The sequence below is a fragment of the Ctenocephalides felis genome, unplaced genomic scaffold, assembly GCF_003426905.1.
Source record: "Ctenocephalides felis isolate EL2017-DRISC unplaced genomic scaffold, ASM342690v1 CF-g0.4_SCAFFOLD_01886, whole genome shotgun sequence".
Taxonomy (NCBI): Eukaryota; Metazoa; Arthropoda; class Insecta; order Siphonaptera; family Pulicidae; genus Ctenocephalides; species Ctenocephalides felis.
Genome location: NW_020538040.1, coordinates 18,406,301 through 18,428,953, shown reverse-complemented (window position 1 = coordinate 18,428,953; position 22,653 = coordinate 18,406,301). Strand labels below are relative to the sequence as shown.

At 28.4% G+C, this 22,653-nt stretch overlaps 1 protein-coding gene across 1 annotated transcript in view; it reads right to left on the bottom strand.

Moving 5' to 3' along the window:
* Positions 1 to 22,130, bottom strand: part of LOC113377088 (odorant receptor coreceptor) — a 77,499-nt gene extending 55,369 nt beyond the window's left edge. The window contains exons 1-2 of the mRNA XM_026617280.1: positions 21,927 to 22,130; positions 21,671 to 21,712 (exon numbers count right to left, since the gene is read on the bottom strand). Of these exons, the coding sequence (XP_026473065.1) occupies positions 21,671 to 21,712; positions 21,927 to 21,980 (96 nt within the window). The 5' untranslated portion in view covers positions 21,981 to 22,130. The remainder of the gene's footprint in view (positions 1 to 21,670; positions 21,713 to 21,926) is intronic.
* Positions 22,131 to 22,653: the final 523 nt, after the last annotated feature.

Genomic DNA, 22,653 nt, shown 5'->3' with positions numbered 1-22,653 from the left:
GATTTAAAAAAAACAACAAATAAGCAACCTTTTAAAGTTGTAGCATTAACAAACATCTATTAACAAAAACTTTTTTATGAGAGATTCTGTGCAGATTAGGCATGAGATATTGTAATTTCATATAAAAAGATTGAAACGATACGCTTCTGTGCATTTTCTATATAACATAATAATTGAAAATTATTTTCACGTTAGATAATTTATCATCATAAACATCAAACTCTTACAAAACGAATAATGCCTTTCTGTTACATGTGCTTAATTATTTTGTTGATCTGACCTATTCTTTTTTACAGAATTAGACTATAAAAGCATAATAATTTCGTGGAAAATGCCAGTAAACTTTGATATTTTGATATCATCAAATCTAATATATTTCTAAAAAGAAAAAAATTAAAAAATCAAAATGAAATTTGCAGTAATTTTGGCTTTCTTCGTAGCTATTGCAGTAGTTATCGCAGTGAGTGATATATTCAATTCAAATAAATTTTGAAATTTTTAATGAAATTAATAAAATATAAGTAGTTGAAGGTGATATTATAATAAGTGAAATTTCTTTTTTTTGTCGATCAAAACTTCATTCAAGAATAAGTGAAATGTTTAAAAAAATAATGTATATTTCAGGCACCAGGAAGCGAAACAGAAGTAATGGAAACGTTTGCTAAAGGTATGTGCAATTAGAAGAATAGTCAAATGTATATAAAGTTTTTAAAAGAATCTAATATCATATATTAACATTTTCTCGAATAATTGCATAAATATAATTATTCGTTTTGGACTGGGTATGTATAAATAACATTTTCAAATACACGGCATTTCTTGGATAAAATTGAAATGTTATGGTAATGCTATATTACGGGTCGATCTTCATATGAGTTGGTAATAATAAACTTTCAAAAAGCTATTTATTTGCTGTGCGATCAAGCGTTTTACACATAAAACCTAACCTACAAAACGCACAAACGTCCAATAACAATTGTATCACAAGTGTAACTTTCTGACATCTCATTGACAACACGTGCGTGATGTTAGGTTTTATGTGTATTTCGCTCAGCAAATACATAGCTTTTTAAGAGTTCGTTGCTACCAACTCATAGGAAGATAGACCCTTAACATAGTATTACCATAACATTTCAATTTTATCTGAAATTTGGCTCCTAAATATGTCGTTTTTCGCCTCAATTTTATGTTGAAATGAAATAAACTATGATTAATAAATGTTATTAATAGGTTATGAAATATTATGAATTTTTGATTTTATTAAATCATAAAACTAATGAAATGGTGTGAATAATTTGATTAAGCATTAGAACTTTCGGTAATACATATTACGCAATTATTACTAATATAAATAATTTTTGCTGATGTAATATTTTTCAGAATATGTGCAAGATTTCTCTGAAAATTCAGTTACATATATTTTTTACATCAAAATTTGCAATAATTTTTATAAATAACATATTATTTAAAACCATCATAATTTTAAAAACCTTATACCTTAACTTTTAAAAACCTTATACCTTAACTTTCAAAAACCTTCATTCTTCGTTTTTTGAAACCTTTCAATTTATAAATTTATGATATTCAAAAAAAGAGAATTATATTCTCCAAATATTATATATAATTGATTTATGTTCGAAGTTTTGAAACATTTATATATCTCTGACTGTTTAATTTTGTTTCAAAAAAATTTTTATGCCTGCTTAATTATTTTCCAGCGAAAATTATTACACTAGACATAAGCAAAATGTTTCTGCCTGCAAAAACGTCGTGTGTTCGTTTATTTTGAAAATGTGTTTCTCTATACGTTTTTGAATCAAAATTTAATTCCAATACAATAAATGAAATACTAAATGAGTGTCTTTCATTCTTTTAACTAAAATAAATCAACTGAGAAAGACATACATTATGTATGTATTTTTGTAAAAAAAATAAATAAAAAGAAGAATTTCTCACCATAATACAAGTCATTGTGTATTAAAATAAATAGAACTTTCAAAGTAAACGAATGTTGTTAAATATACATGTTTAGAAAAGTGAATTCGTTAAATATTAATACGATCTTTTTATGTCGATGTATATTATTCGAGAAAATATAGAATGATAAAAACATAATAAAAATAATTATTGTAGAAGCCCAAAAAGTAGCCGCAGGAATGCCTGGAGGAATGCCTGGAGGTATGCCTGGAGGTATGCCTGGAGGTATGCCTGGAGGTATGCCTGGAGGTATGCCCGCAATGCCAGCAGGTATGCCAGCCGAAGTAATGGCACAAGCCCAACAAATCATGAAAAATGGAGGTAATTTCATTTATTTAATTATTCATAAGCAAGCCGAAATCAATAATAATAGATATTATTTCAGGCCGTTGTCAAGAACTTTAAAATTGTATATTAAAAACTATAAATACGGAAAGTCCCCGAGTGGCGGACACCTAAGGTTATTTATAAATAAATCAAAAAATATTTTACGAAATATTTATTAAATTATAACTTATGTTAGATAACAAAGTTAGAAATCAACCTTTGCTAAAAAAAAATACTTAATACTATCAATCAAACTTTGGTAACAAAAAATATGATTTTAAAAAGTGGCACCTAGTACCGGACATTTCAAGTTAACCTGCATTGAACACATATGTAGCCATCTCCACACTCTGGAGTGTCTGCACATGTGTGTTTGACGAATATTCTTAGATATTGCAAAAAAGGTCACTATTCATCCACCATTTTGGCTGAGCCACACCGATGCTCTCAGCTGGAGCATTCGTCATAAGCTTTTTATTCTTTGACTATGAAATACGAAAAATGAGGATGCAATGTTTTTAAATATTTTTTATTTGATAGGTTTAGATTAATGCACAGTCACGACGTATTAATTAATATACATTTTTTGTACTCAAATAACTTTTTTGTCAAACATTATAGGTGGTCCAGAAGCTATGAAAAAAATGGCTGAAATGGCTAAAGAAGCTGCTAAGAAAATGGGCAAAGCCTAATTTACTTCGAACAAGTACCAGATGACAACGTTTATATAATGACATGAGTATTGTAATAGACTAAATAAATGTAATAGTTATAAATAAAGTGTCGTTTTTATTTTTCTCCAGTAGAGTAAGTTATATATAACTTACTATATATTATATATTATTATAGTAATAGCAAAAAAAAGTCGAAAATTATTTTTTTATGTATCTTCATATTTCTAAGGTTTCTAAACATTTTAAAGCACTTTAGAAAAAAATAATGTATGTGTATGTGTATTGAACCAATAAAGAATTGAAGTTTTTGGGAAGTCAGGACCAGCTGTCTCGGAACCTAATTATTCTACGTAACCTAAAAATGCAATACTCACTTATCAGACTCAGTTATGAAAAACCATAGCAAAAGCTCAAATTTCAAAATCTCACTAACATAAAATTGTACTAATTACTGATCTGGAACATGCGACAATGACGACCGATTGTTTTGGCACCCGGGCCGTCGCACCGATGTGATGCAGATTATCGATCATCATGTTTACAAACATGATTATTAATATAAAAATATTGATAACTATCTGTACCTTAGTCCGCAAGGAAAAAGTTAGTCGAAGGTTCTTGCATTTTTATGTTAATTACTATTTATTTTCAGGTTTTTGTATTAGCTTTATTGAGAAAATTTCTTTATATATAATATTTGTTGTACAATTTATTTCTTAGGCTAATACAATATTTTTGGCTCTTCTCATGGTTTTAAAAAGATATGTCTTACTTTTAATCCTTATGAATGAATAAACATTGAAAAAAAGAGTGCGATATATATATATATATATATATATATATATATATATATTAGAGAGAGAGAATATAATTTAAGTTAAAAATCTTAATATTGTTGTGTCTGATCCGTTCAGTAGCGCTAACTAGGGGGTACGCTGGCCCGTACAGCAGCACTCCTGCGGAAAACACTCTCGTAGCAAAAGTGTTAATATATTAAAGACATTGTGCGCCTTTCTTTACGAGAGGCTGTCAAAAAGTTAGAGGCTTTTTTACCAGCCTAAAAATTCAATTGAAATCATCTAACGGTAAAAGCCGCCTTTACTTAGTGGCTAATCTAATGTTTTAAAATTAAGGAGACGGTTCTGCCGTGAAATATACTAATGTTACATAGCGTTTTTCATATAAAACGGTACTAATAACAGTCAAAATGCAAGGTGATTGCTGTGCAGTTAGACGTTTTACATATACAACTTAATCATACATGTGACGTCACACAGTCCCTTTTGTGTTTGAGCATGTCCATGTAATAAGTCCATGTAATAAGTCACTTTGACAGTCGTTTCTGTTTCTCTAAAAATATTCTACTCATTATAATTAATACTATAATTATGCATGTGCGGCACATTTTTTATATATCTTTGAGGACCATGCTATACAACCTAATCATATATGTGACGTCACACATTCATTCCCTTTAATGTTTGAGCACATGTTTTGTGTTCAACCAGCTTGCTTCTGTACAAAAGTAAAAATAAATACATCATACAACAATTTTGAATAATGTTTATTAGTAATATGGTAATACTCGTGATGCACATATTTATTAGTGTCAACCATTATACACATAATAAATAATGATAAATTATATATTTATAATAACATTAAAAATATGTATAATATTTAAAAACAATAATGTAATTAAAGCCATACTTCAAATATGACATGATCGGTTTGTCATTGTAATTAGCATTTAGAAATAAACCTTCATTAGAGAAATGAGGTAATTGCTGATTAATAAATTCTATAATATTCGTTCACACTGTGGACTATGTTAAACAATGCCTAAACAAATATTGTTTTCGCAACTTCACTCATCATGTAATATTTGTGTTTGAAGAACTTCATGCAATTAAAATTAATTTACATACATTCATTGACTGATGTTATTTTTTATACTTTTTCGCTGGCGATATAATCTCATTCTTTGAACAGTTGTAATATCTGTCTTGCCTAAAAAATATTTTCCATTTCAATAACTTCAAAGATTTATATAAACTACGAATAATATAGAAATTATTTCAATAAACCTATGTTTCATACACGGCGCAAATGCTGCATTTGTTTTATCATTTTCATTATAATTATTTACGGGAGACAGGGTACAATATTCTTCTGATTCAGGCATTTTTCATTAAATCAATGTAACTTTAAAATGTTTATTTATAGTAATTAAAAAAAATCTATGCCGATTTCCTTGTACGCATACAACGTTGACGCCAATACAACGACAGATCTCTATTCACTTACACGACGACTAATCACAATCGACACGTATAGAAATGATATCATCGAGAGCGAATGACGAATCATTGGCACTCGAGACTCTTATCTTATCTGCCGTGCCGCACGTCCGTTGCATTAGTACGGATTTACACCCTAGTCGCGCCTAAAGAAGTTTTACTTAAAAAAAAAGAAAAATCGAAATTTTCGATCATGTTTGGGATTTTTAAACAGTTAGCATTATTTATCAAAAAGTAATTTTATAATTATTGAATATTTATTACATGAACTAAATTTAAAAACCAAATGCATAAAATATTCTAAACCCTAAACGAAATAAAAAATTGTAAACAATAATTTCAGCGTAGTAGTTAAAATAACGTATTTATCGAATATTAAATTAACATTGTTATAAAACAGATTATCCCAGGCACCAGAGCATAAATAAAGTTAATTTTTGCTTAATTAAGTATCACAATATAAATACAAATTTTTGCATGGAAATTTCCTCAACGTTACTCAGTATCGAAATATTGTAATGTCACGTGCCAGTTTTTGTCAATTTGGTAAAAGTTATTATACAAAAAATTAATTCCAGACAAGTTTTAAATGCGTTTTGAATAATTTCGACAAAATTATTACCCATTAATTTTTTATTAGTCGTCTGTCATATATAAACAGGATTATTTTATCGAATGTTATCATATCGTATCACAGCATAATAACATTTAGAAAATAATTAAAACCAAAAATCAACTCAAAATGAAATTCTCAGTTGTTTTAGCCTTTGTTGCCTTTGTGGCAGTTGCAAGCTTCGTGAGTAGTATGAAATATTATAGTTAAAAAATATTATTAATAATAAGAATAAATAAAAAATTATGTGTTTAGACTGTAGGTGTGAATGCCAAAAACGGTGCTTCAGGTAAATATCAGTTAATTTAATCACCACTAACTTTTTATATAATGTATTCATAGTTGCTCATAAAATTATATTCAATTTCGTATATCCATACATCTTATGTCTTAAACCCAGAAAAGATTTTTCAGACAATTTTTCAATATCAATGTTAATAAAATTATAAAATCTTTGGAATTTTCAAAATTAAAGAAGGTGTATGTGGGCGTATGCTTGTGAGTTTGTATGTATTTGCGGATACTAAATTTCGTCCACGATTTCGGAAGCACGGATCAATCGATTTGAATGATTGAAAAACCATTTGATTCCTATGAACAAGACGTGCTAATTAGTTCAATAGACTGGTAAACACATGTAGACTATATACAAATGGAAAGATAATAATCTTAATAATTATTGATTCAATCGATTATTTACACAATCGGAAGTTCATACAACTTGGCAAAATGTCACTTACAACTTACAATCAATGCATTTTGTTTTACATCAATTCATGAGAGCCTTTATATGATACCCATATCACAATAATGTCGAATCAATACGTCGAATATGGTTTCTCACTTATATCATCTTCTTCTCATAAACTTCACAAAACTCTAACTTTTATAAATTCTGATGGTTCATTTTTGTCCAGCATCCATTATTCCTTATTTTCATTTTTAATAGTTATTAACGGCCTTTCTTAGAAACTATGTCCTAAATCCATACAGGGCCGCATACTTATGATGCAGCATTTTTTTAACATTGGTATCAAGTTAAGTTCGTCAGCGAATTCTTCACCTCTTTTACTTAAAATTAAGGAACCGATTCTGTATTCAAGTTGGAGTGTAACATGGCCTTGCCATAACATTGGTCTGTTGTGCGGCAGAATCGGCCCCGGGAAGTGGCAAATGACTCTAAATTATTTTTACTCTTAAACTTGAGAGTGAGATGAACCTAATTCCAAAAATTCATGCAAATTGGAGCACATTAAAAATATTCAGACCCAAAATGCTCCATTATCTTTAGTAAATATTGCGTATCCAATGCCAAACATATGAATTTTTGACGCAATGAAACTTCTAAATAATTGTTTGAATAAGTAAATTATTTTTGTATCGTTATTTAGTAAAGTAAGGCAAAACACGACTGCATTTGAAAGTTAAAAAATAATAATCAGTCAAAGTGAATTATAGGCTAAGTTTGATGTGCGATCACTGACAGACGCATGCGCAGACTTCATCACCTGTCAGATGTTGACTGTAAATCTTATATTATTTTAATTTTTAGCACATCTTGGCAATAATAATGTAGTCATTACATTCAGTTATACTTCTATCTAATAATTATATTCATCCAACAGCTTCCCAATCAGCCGGTGGTGAAGCTGGTGCAAACGCAGGAGCTGGATTCAATTTCGGAATAGGCGGAAACGCTGGAGCAGGCGGCGGTGCTGGTGCCGGTGCAGGCCAGGAAGCAGGAGCAGGAGCAGGAGCTGGTATTAAACTAGAATTCTATTTTAGCAAGTCGGGATCAAATCCCATGAAACAAGAATTTTCTTGGCAGAATTGGAAACAAGAATTGGAAGAAAAAATGACATATTTTAATAAGAGTTGAGATAAATATATGATTAGTTATGAGAAATATTCTTGCTATCAATAGTGCGTAGAATTTTCATTATCTCTCACAAAAAGAAAAACTAAAAGAATATTATAAATTAAAGCAATTTTTTGAACAAAATATAACTTTATTTTAGGTGGAAATGCAGGTTTTGGATTCAACTTCGGCGGAAGCGCAAATGGCAATGTCGCTGGAAAACATGCAGCCAAAGCTGGTGGAAAATCATAAATTAATAAAATTTAAATAAAACTTAGCACTATCAGTTAAATATACATATTTCAATATATAAATATAATTTAGCACTATTTTTGTACTATTAAGTTAATAAACGTCTTTGAATAAAGCTTCTGAGAGGTATTCAACATTATTTCAAAAGACGAATATTTTTGAATACTGATTATATATTATTGATACGATATTTAGTAATAGATTTTTTTTAACTTTCCGTAGGATAGTTATAGTAATGGAGCGAAAATCGAAAATGAATTTTTTTGCATATCTTCACGTTTTGAAGGTTTCTGAAAATTTTGGCATACCACTGAAAAAATGAATGTGTGTGTTTTGTATGTCCTAATGTTTTTGTCCACGTTTTCGGGCGCACGAATCCGATTTTGCCAAGGTAAAGGTTTTTTTGGTCCTTTTTACCCTACCCACGTGTAAGCTTTTATATAGATTTAAAAAAAAACGGTTGAATCTAAATTGAAAATAAATATGTATCTTACAAATAACAATATATCTTAAATAACATAAAACTTAAAATTGTATTTAGGTATCATAAACCAAATACAAGAGACCAAAATAAAAAAAAAATGCAAATGAAAAAATACGCTTTGGTATGAATATTGATACATTTCTGTTCATTTCCTGATAGCGATAACCTAAGAATTAAGGTGATGGCTGGTTACACATCATTTGTCTTCTACTCTAAAACAGTATCACTAAAAAATTCTATACTGTACTTGATGATTTTGAGATAATGATGGACCTTTTTACCCGATAACTTTTAAGCCCCGCTCTATCCTATTTCATAAACTAGTGGGGCGCATGGCATGGTGCCTTAAGGCAAATTGCTGGAACTTACCGTACCAAAAATATTTTTTTAAAAAAAGATTAACATTTTTGAAAAAAAATTACTCTGAAAAAATTAAATTTTTGAGAAATTATAAATTTTTGACAAATATTTCCTTTTTTTTGACAAAAAAGACTTTTTGTAGAAAAATTTATCTTGAAATATATTGGAAATTATGATTTTTTTTCCAAAGCAATCGTACTGCTTTAACTGCAAAGAGAGGAAATATCGAAGCGCGTAAGCGCCGCGCCGCCGTCTAACGGATGAACATTTGGACGGAACCCATAGAAATGTAAACAAAATTTATACTTATTGTTAAAATCTCTATAAAATATCTGATAATTAGATGTGCATATTTTTTGATTGAGTGATCATTTTTGACCGCCAGATGGCATTTTTTTTACTTTTTTACTAGATCTCCGAAACCGCTAGGCCTGCTTGCATGAAAATTTGATCATTTCTTGATCTTGTTAATACAAGTAAAATGTTTTTTGAATTATTCAAATCGGACGCTCCGTTCTCTTAAAAACTGAGTTACCGCTTTTGGCACTTTTTGACTCATATCTTCGGAACGGCTAGACCTGCCTTCGCCAAAAACTAATCAGCACGTCTCCTTATCAATGCGAATCGAATGTTGTTTGAATTATTCTAATCGGTTGATCGGTGTTCCCAAAATCGTCGCCGAAAATTTGTATCCGCACACACACACACACACATATACATACATCCATTTTTTCTAAGGTATGCCAAAATGTTCAGAAACCTCCGAAACGTAAAAATATATAAAAATTTTCATTTTACATTTTTTTGCGATTACTATAACTTACCCTATGGAAAGCTAATAAATAAGCTTAAGACATGAAAATTATAAAACTTTAAACTATAAAAACTTTAGAATTATATAATGAAATTTTGATTTATTTCAATAATATTAAATCACAAAATGTTTGACCATTTATACCTCTCACACTATTTTTAATTCGGACTGAAAATCTCATTTTTGCAGTAAATATAAATATCACAAATAACACTTTATGACGCAAATATTAATTCGTAATCACGTTAGCAATTATAAATTTATTTTTGATTCTTCAACAACCCAAATAATTGTTCAGAGCAAATGATTACCTATAGAACAATTATAATGCCCTTGACGTAGACGCTTTCGTGTTTCTATTAATTACAATAATTATATTAAAACCAAAATGAAAATTATACATGGAAGTCGTCTTCGTGTTATTTTACGGCCATCAAAACATTAGATCGCATAATTGTGATAAAATCGGAAACTGGGATATAAAAAGCGTAAAATTTGTACTGATCGTCACTTCAGTTTTCAACCAGTAAAAAATTATATAGTGAAAAAGTCAAACCCAAAAGACAACTAAAGCTTTCAAAATGAAACTCACAACTGTTCTAGTGGTTTTGGCAATGGTCTTTGCAGTCGCATCGGTAAGTAATTAAAAAAAAATAATAATAATAATTTAACAATATAGTAAATTCATCTGTGGATTACTTTTTTTCCGAGTCCATAGATGTATCAATATTTTAGTTTAGCACCTAAAACGTAGAAAAGAACCTCAGAATTTTGTATTCTTTTCATATCTTTTGATTTTATAAAGCTTTTTTCATTTTTTTTCAAATTAGAATTTAGGAAAATTCGTACAGGTTGAGCATCATTTATAGACGTCAAATGATTTTAAAATCTTTGAAATTCATAAAACTGATACCCTAAACAATATTTTTGTATCCAAACATACATGCAAACCACATAGATCTATTTTTTTTTTAATTTGACACATGTTGAAACATAAAAAATTGTTTAATACAATAACTTAATATAAGGTTGTCAAATATCTCCCTTCGGCCTTTTTGTATTATAAACCAAGAGCAAAAAAGCGGAAGGGAGATATTTGACAACCTAATATAATGAATCAAATTTATTCTTTTAGATTTATCTACTTAATACCAGAATACGCCGAAGTTATATTAATAAAAATAATTTCAGAATCGCACGTTTTGCAGACTTTTAAATTAAACTAACAGAATTTTGCATCTGAATCGAATACAGTATATACAATATAAATTATCATATTAAAATTATTTATTTATATGAATTTTAACATATTTTTTGTTTTATATTTTCAGGCCATTGCTTTCCAAAAAAGAGAAGGTAAGACTGTAAAATTTTGCAATCCCTTAAAATACTTCATTCCAACAAATCTAAATTACTGTAAAACTTTTTCATTAATTTTTTTATGCAAAATGGTATATTTTAGACCCGACAACTCTTTCAAAAGATATGCATAGGCTTCATAAAAGAAAAGGTAGACAAACAAATATTTAAAAGAAAAAATCACAATCAAATCTTAAGATTGACAATAATAACTATTCATATAAAATTAGTCTATCAGTAAATTATTAAATAATTATTTATTTTTCATGATCAGCTCATCAAGAAGTACCCGAAGAGCAACAAGTACCAGTAAGTATATATTTTTAGTATTTATTTTTTGCAAACTCTGTTAACTAAAATATTACCTTAATTCTTTTTTACAGCAAAATAGCGTAAACAAAAGACAAGGTGAGTACAACCACTTTATATTTATCATATTAAAAAACTAAGGGACCAAATCTGCCGCATAACAGAAGAATGTTATGGCAAGGCCATGTTACGCTCCAACTTTCATACATTATTCTACTAAATCATACTGAATACTGTCAAAATGTCATGTATTTGCTGTGCATTGAAGCGTTTTACACATAAACTGCAACTTGTAGGTTATGAAGCTGAGTCAGAAAGACCTTGATGTCTAAAATCTTTTTTTTTTTTGACATTTGTGCGGTTTTTAGGTTATGTTTTCTATCTGACAGCCTTAGAAAATCGCCTGACTGCAAAGCAACCACATGGCTTTTGTCAATATGTAGAATAGCCTTGCCATAACATTGGTCTGTTATGCGGCAGAATCGATCCATAAATTAAGTATATTTAATAGGAACTATAAGTTTTAATTGGAAAAAAAGTTTAACTACTATAAAAATCAAAGTAATGCTCTAGGGCAGGTCCGTGGTCTGAGTTAAAATTCAACACGATTCAGGAAATAATAGTGTAAGAGATTTTCCATTGTCATTTCACACCGCAGTCCCCGAAATGGGATATTAATAATTGGAAATATATTTGTTGATCTATATTTTCAAGTTGAATTGAACATGGCTACTACACGATATCAGGTTATCCAAAACGGGAGTTCTAACTTACGACCATGTCCACGCAAGGCCGTGCGCTTTACCGTTACGCCATGAAACACCCTTTTATTGTCATTATAATATTTTAATGTTCGTTCTTTGTTAAAAGTCGAATTACTTTAACTCACGTTTTCAAAACTAAACTGTTTTTTGAGCTATCTATTAAAAATTTATTAAAATTTTCAAATTATATCTACACTCTTATCCGCAGAAGACCTTGCGCTTAACCGTTACGCCATGGAACATCCTTTTATAGTCATTATAATATTTTAAAGTTCGTTCTTTGTTACAAGTCGAATTACCTTAAAACTTACGTTTTCAAAATTTAACTGTTTTTTAAGCTATCTATTATAAATGTATTAAAATTATAATTCTAACACTAATATAAATTCATTTATATCCACAATTTTCCATAATATTTTTAAATTTTTAAATTTATTTCAGCTGATGATGTGCCAGAAACGGTGAGTAAATAAATTGCTCAGATATGGTTTTATAAAGCAGCATATTGGTATGTAGAATTTATAATTTTTTTTTTTTTTTTGAGTGAAGAAAGGACAATGGTAAAAAAGTATTTTGTAATTGTAAAAATTAACATACGTCTATTTCTAAATATTTATAAAAAAATTCTATTTCTAAATATTTTTCTATTTCTGTTATTAATAAATTTTTTATATATTCATACATAAATTTTTTCACATTACTTGAAAGCTCTTTTTTGTTCAAGTTGAATAAATGTAAAGTCCTCAAGCTATTAGTTCACAGATTGAAATGCAAATAATAAGTGATATTTGTGTGTAAAATTCGAATTTTATGCAAATTACATTTACTTGACGTAGATATTTTTAATATTTAAAGTAAGTGAAAAAAAATTATAATGTGCTAATGTATTCAACATCAATTTGCAGCAAAACGCAGCCTATGATGAACAAGGTAAGTGACATCTATTTTTAATCAAAAATGTATTATTTTTATTGTATCATTATTTTTCTTGAAAAGTTATTGAACATACAAAAAAAACAAGACCCAATTAATTTATTAGCTTCTTTAACAAATATTAATTTGCCGCATTTTTATAGAGTCCAGAAACTCTATTCGCGAAGCTGATTTATTCATTAATTTTTTTTATTGACAATATATTATTTAAAACATTGATCTGATACAAATAAAAAAATTGTAGAGATTATACAAAATCCATCCAAAATACCTTTTTTATTAAATTAAATTAGTGTTCTCGAAATACAAATTCCATAATAAATATTCAGAAATAATTTCAGTAAACTTCCATGGTAATATAAGAAAAAATTGTTTACTTGCATTTAGATCAGAAATTATTGTTTTAATTATAGACTACACTGTTGAGCAATTATTGATTATTGTAGCTGTGAATTCTTTGAATAAATTATTTTCCAATCGCAAATAATTTCATAAGTCCTTTTATGTTTTTCAGGACCTTCTGAATCCGACATCCCGAAATCAGTAAGTATTAAAATTAACCTTACTTGACAATATTTATTAATCTAACCATTTACTAATTCAATTTTTTTATAATTTTTAGTCGATGGCCAAACGTCAAGGTAACTTATTTAGAATTAAAATTAATAAAAACTAAATTATGTAAAATAAGAGAAATTAGTTTTAAAGTTTTCGTTATTTAAAGCTACTCAAGAACCTGAACATCCTCCAGAAGAAATGCCAAAATCGGTAAGTATACTAAAATAAAGTTGAAGTAAAAATAAATATTTAAAATAAATCATATTTTTTAATCAATAACCATAATTAATTATTCATAGTGTTATGCGTCTCTTAATTATTTATATTTATTGGATTTATTTTTACTATATTTTTTTATTACTGGATCAATTTTGGTATCTTACTAATTTATGTGTTCTTATTTGTTTGCAGCAATTGGTTAAAAGACAAGGTAAAAAATATTTATTTTTCAAATAACCAAATCAGAGAGAATAATGCCTAAATATTAATGTCCTTAAATTTCTTACTGAAGCACCTCAAGATCCTGAAGAAGCTGGACAAGAAATGCAGCAACAGGGGAAAGTAAGTATTTTTGGACATAATTTATACTTGAATTTTTTAATAATTTAGATTTCTGCAAATATTAAATTTTAATAAACGCTTTATTTTTTGCAGACTATGAGCAAACGTCAAGGTAATGTAAAAAAGAATAAAGAAATAAAAAAAAGCATGTCTATTGGTGCTGATTTGGAAAAACATGTGGATTAAATTCATCCTAAAAATTCAACTCGAGAAGATGATCATGATTTACACCGTACCTACATGAAATAATGTTTTAAAATTATTTTAAATTATTAATATTTTTAATTTTTGTAATTAAGTATGTAAAATTATTTGTAGCTGGTAGTGGAGCAGGTGCCAACGAAGGTGCAGGCGCAGGAGCTGGTGGTCATGCCGGAGGTAATAATAAATAAAATCAATATTTAATATATAATATAATCAACATAAATTAGATATCACCAGTAGCTTATAATTTCACTTTTTTATTAAAACAAAACCAGAAAGATTTACTCCAAGAATTTAGATATAAACATTAGAACATCATGATTAATATCTTCTGATTGAATCCTGCATCATGGTTAATATCTTCCGCTTGAAACTTACACCATCGTGATATCTTCTGATCAAAAACAAATTTATTTTTATTATTATTATTATTTTAGGTCAAATGGGAGCTCAAGCAGGTTTTGGATTCGGAGGAGGCGTCAGCGGTGGTGCAGGAGCAGGGGCTGGTGCAGGTGGCGGCGCAGGTGGAAACGGTGGTGCTGGAGCTGGCTATTGAGAGTTTTAATTTTTGTTTTTTATTATTTGTCTATACTTTGTATTGTAATAATTTTTGTTGGCAATTTTGTAGATTAAAGGTACAATGACTGGTTAAAAATGGTCTTTTTTATTGAAACAACCACATCGATGTATTCACGTATTGATAATTAATTCACCTATTAATTATTATTATGCATTTGCATTTGAAAATTATTATGGTTCAAATATATGGTTTCATAAAAATATTTGGCTCGTGATAAAAATCACATATAAATTGATCTTAATCCCAATCTGGACATCTGGCATTGAAATAAGGGGTCTAATAATGACCTATATTTTTTAATTGCTCAAGAAGTACTCAAGCATACGAGCAATAAGTATCATCTTATATTTTGCCAATATGCATTTCCACAAATCTATCAAGTTAATAAATTCAAACCAAGTCAAAAAAGAAGAAAAATTGAAGAAAAAGTGACAAGCAGATTTAAAAAAATTAAAATGCATTTAACACTAGACAACTAGAACCTCCACAAGCATTCAATATGAGATAATAATTCTAATTAACACCACAAGAACTTTTTTATTCCTATTTTTAAAAAGCGATCAAAGTTCTATGAGCTGTTGTGATAAAACAAATCCTTGACAACGTCGCTTTTTAGAAGACAACTAAAGATAGTCTATCCTATCTATATTTAATTTATTTTTTATATTAAAATTTCTCTAATACTAATGATATATTTGTTAATTTGAAGCAGTAATTCCGAGGAAACGACTATTTTCACTTGAAAACCATGATTGATCTATATTATCAAATAAAAAAAGATATCATTACTATTTGATATACATGAAGGATTGACATAAATGCTGATCAATAATAAAAATATAATAAACAAATCAAGAAGATGCAATATTTAAACTTTGGCATAAAAGTTAAAACTGTTTGTCGAAAAAATTACCGTTTTTATTCATAGTTAACAAGAAATTTTATGCAAAAACTATGAAATGACATCATTTCTAATAATTCCTGTTTCATCATTAAATAAACAGGGTCCAGAAAATGCTTGGAGTTTAAGATTTAAATTATTTTTTGCAGTTCACTTAAAGTTCAAGTAATGTAATATTAGATTGAATTATATTATTTAATTTAATTAACATATCTGAAAGGTGAGATTCAGTCAATTTGTGTTCGGACGTATTTTCGTTTTATTATATTGGCCATGAAGGTGGCAACTTTCAGGGCATTAAGCTTTACACGGAATGGTTGCTACCCATGGTAGAGAGGGTGCCGGAGTGTTTTAATTGAACTAGTTGTTCACTTCTAAAAGTAAAACCCGCGAAACAACATGTTTAATAAATAAACAATAAATATATCTTATTTTATTATAACTTAGTAACAAATCAGTGATTGTAATTAGAACTGCAACACATACATAAATACGAACAAATCAGTGTTTTAACAAAGGTTAAATTATAACCCAACAACCTGAATTATCGAAGGAGAGTTTTAATAAATTTTGTAAGTACATAACATAAATACAATTTGATTTGATGCGAATCAATTCCAGATGATCCACTTTGGGCCTAATTATAATTAGGCTCAAAGTGGGCCATCTGGAATTGATTGACATGAATTAACAATTGACAAACAAGTAATATTTGAATTAAAAAGTGCAAAGCTCGACGATGGTTACTTCTGGTAACCATATATGTTATATTTCTTGGACTGTCCCTTAATTTCTTATTCATGAAATTTAAATTATATTCTGACATTAATTATGCTTATTATTGGTCCTGAATAAAATCAATTTATCAGAAGAGAATGCATCCAAATATTTATAAAGCTATTGGGTTTTAATTTTTAACTTCCCGTAGGGTAAGTTATAGTATTTTTTTTCTTTCAATTACAAAACACACAGCATTTAGAATGTACATCCAATTGATTTGCATTTGAATAACACTGAATTAATTCATCTGATTCTTCTGGCACATTACTATTTATACTATCAAAGATCCGTTTGAAACCTGGGAGATATTCTCCCAACTCCAAAGAAAGTGGCAGTTTTTGAAATTAGATATTGTAAGTATGTAATATCAAATGAACGTGCTTCAAAATTATTGGTAGGTAATATTGGTATAAACGTAAGGCGTGCAAATTTATTTTATTACACCTCAACAATAACTAATTCCTTGAGCTAATGGCATACTTAATTTTTACAATGCAAATAAGTGTTAAAAAAATTTACTTGAAATTCAACCTCGCTTGAGATTTCTTTTCGATGTTTGCGTTGCGCACTATGACTGTGATGCGTCCAAAACAATAGCACTATAGAGAATGTGTATAAACAGTATTGTAAACATAAAACCGATCCATTTACGGGATGACTGGGTAATTGGAAGTACTATTTCAAATAAATATTAGTTAGCTATAAAATAGAAGTATTCGATTAAAACTTTTTGATTGAGTCTTTATCTAGTGCATTAACGAATACACTAATAATAATGCAAATGCAAAAATATTAAATACATAACAATAATAATAGTAATGAGTATAGCTGCCCTAGAACAGGTCCATGAGAAGAGTTAAACTCCAACTCAATTCGGAAAAGATTGAGTAATAGCATGTAATATGTAAAAGATCTCCCTTGCTATTTCACATCGCGATGCCCGAAATGTGCTATTTTCAATTAGAGACATAATTTCAATCTATATTTTTAAGTGGAAATTGATATCACTACTGCATGATATCAGGCTATCCAAAAGGGTATTTTCAGGGCGTCCACACAATGTAGTAAACATTCAGTAATTGTTTTGACATCATATTATTTGGTTGGTTTAGATGGCAACCCATTAGTTGCACTATCCTATATCTGACATACACAACTCTATCTAACATTATTTTTTGACTTAATATTTTTATATGCAACTATGCCAATGACATTGAAAAAAGTATGCAAATTTTATACCCAATTTACATATAACAACACAATACGTACGAATAATTGAATGCATAATTCTTTAAAATACATACTTTTAATTAAAATACCTTATTTACCTAGGTATAAGTGATATTTTGCCTCAAGGTAAGTTGCATAAACTTTTCGATATGTAGAAATAATCGAGTTAATCAATAAAAATGAGCAATAAAAACTTTTAAAAGAGTTACAATAAAACTTTCAAATGTCGATTTCAAAAATAAAATTTTTTGCTTCTAAGTATAAACTAATCAGTGATTTTTTAAAATGTATATCTTATAAATACATTTATAGTATCTGTACATTATTAATTATAGAACACGAAAACGAGCTTAAATGGTCCGCCAAATAACCTTTTTTTTGAAAATGCTATAAAAGAAAACTATTGAATATTTTCTCAAATTTTGTTTTTCATTTGGAAGTTTATTTGTCAATACTCTGGTTGATAACAATAAATTATTTCATTTAAATGACTTAAAACCCTTTAACCTTTTAAATGGCCGCCGAAAAAAAAGTTAGATAACGGACCCTATAAAAGGTAAATGTCCTAAAAGCGTAGCCCATTAAGCCAACCTTTGGTAAATTTTTATAATTGAACCATTAGTCGTAGGCTTATAATATTGCAGGATGTTCGTTAAGTCAATAAAATCTACCAATATGCAAAGTATCATAAAAATCCTTAAATTTAGACCAAAAACCAACTAGTACTATTCGAAGTTCTGGATCGATTCAGGAGTTATAGCAAAAACATGGACAATTTTTTTCGCTCGCCTGCTAGTTGTAAAGAAACGGCTCAACCAACCGTTATGTAAAACTAATATGTCTGAGTCTTTATCATGTTTCATCAAATGGCTTTTAAAGCTTCGAAATCAGAGCAACCATTTTTAAGAATACTTTGATGAAAGTCAAATTTTGGCTTACATACACACATGCATACATACTTTTACCAATTTTGGTGCCAGATGATCCTGTATAATTTGAACCGTGATGGCGAAAATTTCTTCAGATTTTTAGGGAAAGGAGGGGGGGTTAACAAAAAATCAGGAAATATCACGTGGGGGAGGTAGGGGTATAGTAAGATATCACGTGTTTTTATTTTTTATTATTATTATTTTAAAAAAACCAATCATTATCAAAAAAATCAAAAATTTTACAATTTTTTCTTGTAACTAAAAATACACGTAATGTTTGTAAGGAAGGGGGGTAATTTTGAATAGCACCACGTATCACTGAGGAGGTTGGGGGGAGAGAGGGGGCTGACAAAAAATCACAAAATATCACGTGGGGGAGATAGGGGTATAGTCAGATATCACGTGTTTTTATTTTTTATCAATTTTTTTTTTCAAAAAAACCAATCGTTATCAAAAATTTTACCATTTTTTCTCGTAACTAAAAATACACGTAATGTTTGTAGGTGAAGCGGGGGGGGTGTAATTTTGAATATCACTACGTATCCCCGAGAGAGGGTCCAAAATTCTTTAAAAAATCGATCACGTAATTAATGAATAGTTGACAATGCTAAATTTAGAAGCTTTAGGAGAAGGTGAAAAAATGAGAACAATTTTCCTTTTCAATATAATTCATTTACGTAACTTCATACGTTAGAATATTTTACCAATAATTTATATTTCCATTACAATTTATATGCGTAACTTCTGTTTCTTACCACCGATCTTTCCTCTAAATTACGCATAAACCTGTACAGAAGCAAAGTTCAGAGATCTTTTTTTACAAATTGCTTAGTGATTCATTATTATCGTATTGACTCACAGTTGCCATTCGTTATAAATTGTATTAAAAAAACGTATCTGCGTTTATTAATGAATTGAATGACGTTATATAACCACTTAGTGCAATAATTTATTCGTTTTGTCACTTGTTCCATGCATTATAATTACAGAAAGTGTATCAGTCGAAGCGCAAGTACATTGCGGAATAAAATATTTAAATAAAATATTTTAAAATTAAAATGTATAGTAAAACTCAGTTTGTTGTACTTTTAGTTTGTGTGTTGCTGGTTTCCTGCTATGTAAGTAATATATGCATCATGTAATTTAGTAAAATTCACTACTTTCTTCACCAAAACTTCAGCAAATCAAATCGTACAGTACACTGCACTATTTTATTCCTAACCATCAGTGCAAAATATAGTAAATCATTTAAATTTAACAATATTTTTTAAATGCATGTAATGTATTAACCTTCCATATTATATATTATGTTTATCTTTAATTTATTATTTAATCATAGTCATGAACTCAATGTCACATGCTACCTAGTAATCGGTCAATCGTAGTCAAAAAAATTTTACAAATTGCAAAATTGTAAAAGTGTATTCAGGCGCAAATTTCATAGAAAAATTTTATAATTTAAATATTTTTTCAGGCGGCACCACAATTTGAAGCCATCACAGAACCAAGTAAGTAAAAGGAATAATTTTGCATTAAATTAGGGTAGAACGGGGCTTAAAAGTCCGTGGGTAAAGAGGTCTACAACAGATATTTCAAAAAATAAGTAAGGTGAAGAATTTTTCAACAACAATATTTGAAAGTAGAAGGCAAAATATGTGTAACAAGCCATTATCTTGATTCTTACGACTTCGATATCAGAAGATTTACATCAATGTTTGAAAATCCGTAACAAAAGTATTTTCTTGTTAATTGTTTTGGTTGTGAGCACTGTTGTTTAGTTTAAGAGACCTTAATATAATTTTTAAGTATACGTTATTTAATTATTTTAAAAAATGTTTTGTTCTTTTGTTAGATTCGATAGTTTTTTATATAGTTTCTACAAAAGCTTATATGTATGTGGGGTAAAAAGGGACCGTCTAAATCTTTACCCTGGTACATCTTGCAATACAGAAACAGCAAATAAAAATGTAAATTAAGTTAAAAAACAATTTATACGAGATAAATTAAATAAATAGTTATTACAACTCTGCTGATGAACATTTTTGACGAAACACCAGATCAAGGTTATATACAGTTATATTATTTTTTACCCCTATTGGGTAAAAAGGGAGAGATGACAAATTTCAGAAAAAACAGTAAAAAACACATTTTTATAATTAGGAATTAACTAGAAATTTTACTAAACATATTTCGATAATTGCTTGTTTGAGACGTGTTATGTGTTGTGATGTAGTTTATAGACACTGTAATTTTTAAATTGAAATTGAACCTTTGTTCCCCGTCCCACCTTATATTAAATTATAACATAGATAGATCGAATTTCAAAAAATATAAATGATATTTGTAAACGAAGGGATCAATTCTCCGATAAACGAAAAATGTTACGGGCCTACGGTCCTATCTTCGTATGAATTGGTAGTAAAAACTGCCTAAATGTTATGTATTTGCTGTGCGATCAGGCATTGTACACATAAAACCTAAACTAAAAACGCACAAACGTCAAATAACAATTTTATCATAAGTGCATCTTTCTAATGTGCCTTTAATAACACATACGTGAAGTTAGGTTTCATAAGTAAAAACTTTTTGACAGTTTTTACTACCAATTCATATGAAGATAAAAACATTTCTATTTTATCGGAAAATTGGCCCCTAAGTCTTTAGCCAGAGTTAGAGATAATCATGATAAATAATTAGAGCAAATATTAAAACGATCATACTTAATACGATTCCTCGCATAATACGCCACATTAAAACTGACTGCATTTTGAAACATATTGTCTCCATCTCACATAAGACGCGTTTTAGGTACGGACTTCAGAAAATCTTCTTAACGGAGTTTTACTGGATTAATAATTCTTGTTTAATAAGATAAAACATGCCTAAAATAAAAATCGGCTTACCTTTTGTCCTTGGTCAATTATTATTAGAGCACAAGTTCCAATCTGAAAATTATAAAAAAATATTAATGTTACGAATAAATAGTATGCAAGTCAGAATTATTATTCATTATTAAATTTTGTTAAAAATAAAATTGTTATTTATGACATAAAATTTAAGCGAATAAAAATGTAGATTTGTATGGGATACGATTTGAAAAATTATAAACAAAATATTAACTGGTTTTTATTTTACTTTATAAAAACATTATGATTTTACCTCAGATGTTAAGGCTGCAAACATTTGTTCGCTAATTAGCAGTGGGTCACACATTGATTTACACTATATTATAAAAAACTAATTTAAATTGCACTTATTTTTAAATAATTATTTCACACGATTTTAGAGAACACTGCACTCACTTTAATTTTGAAAATTAGATTAAATTTTAACACTACTTTACAAAGTGCACTGATTAATAAATGATACCATACTCACTTTTATTTAAAAAAATAAAAATTATTTTTAACACTGGTAAAAGAAATACAAATATTAATAAATGACACTATACTCACTTTTATTTAAAAAAATAAATTAAATTTTAACACTGCTGGAAGAAATACACAAATTAAGAAATGACACTACAATATTTTTCATACAAGCTAATAATAAGATGATTTGATATTTGCTTAAACATTCATATTCCTAACTAATACCAGAGTTATATTCAAACTAAATGTAGTAAAATTACTATAATTAATTTATAGCTTTAAAAATGATAAATTAGTATATCTTTAACTAACAGGTTTAATTTAATTTAATGTGCCTTAAAATTTCTAACCTCGAAACACGTTAATTTGTCTGCAATATCTACATTGCTAAAAAATAAATTAATGATAGAAAAATAAACCGATATATTTTCGAATTGTTTTCACAATTTGATTTGAATTAAATTTCGAGTTCAATTTGTATGATCGCCCCATCAAAACCATGCCTAAGAATTAAA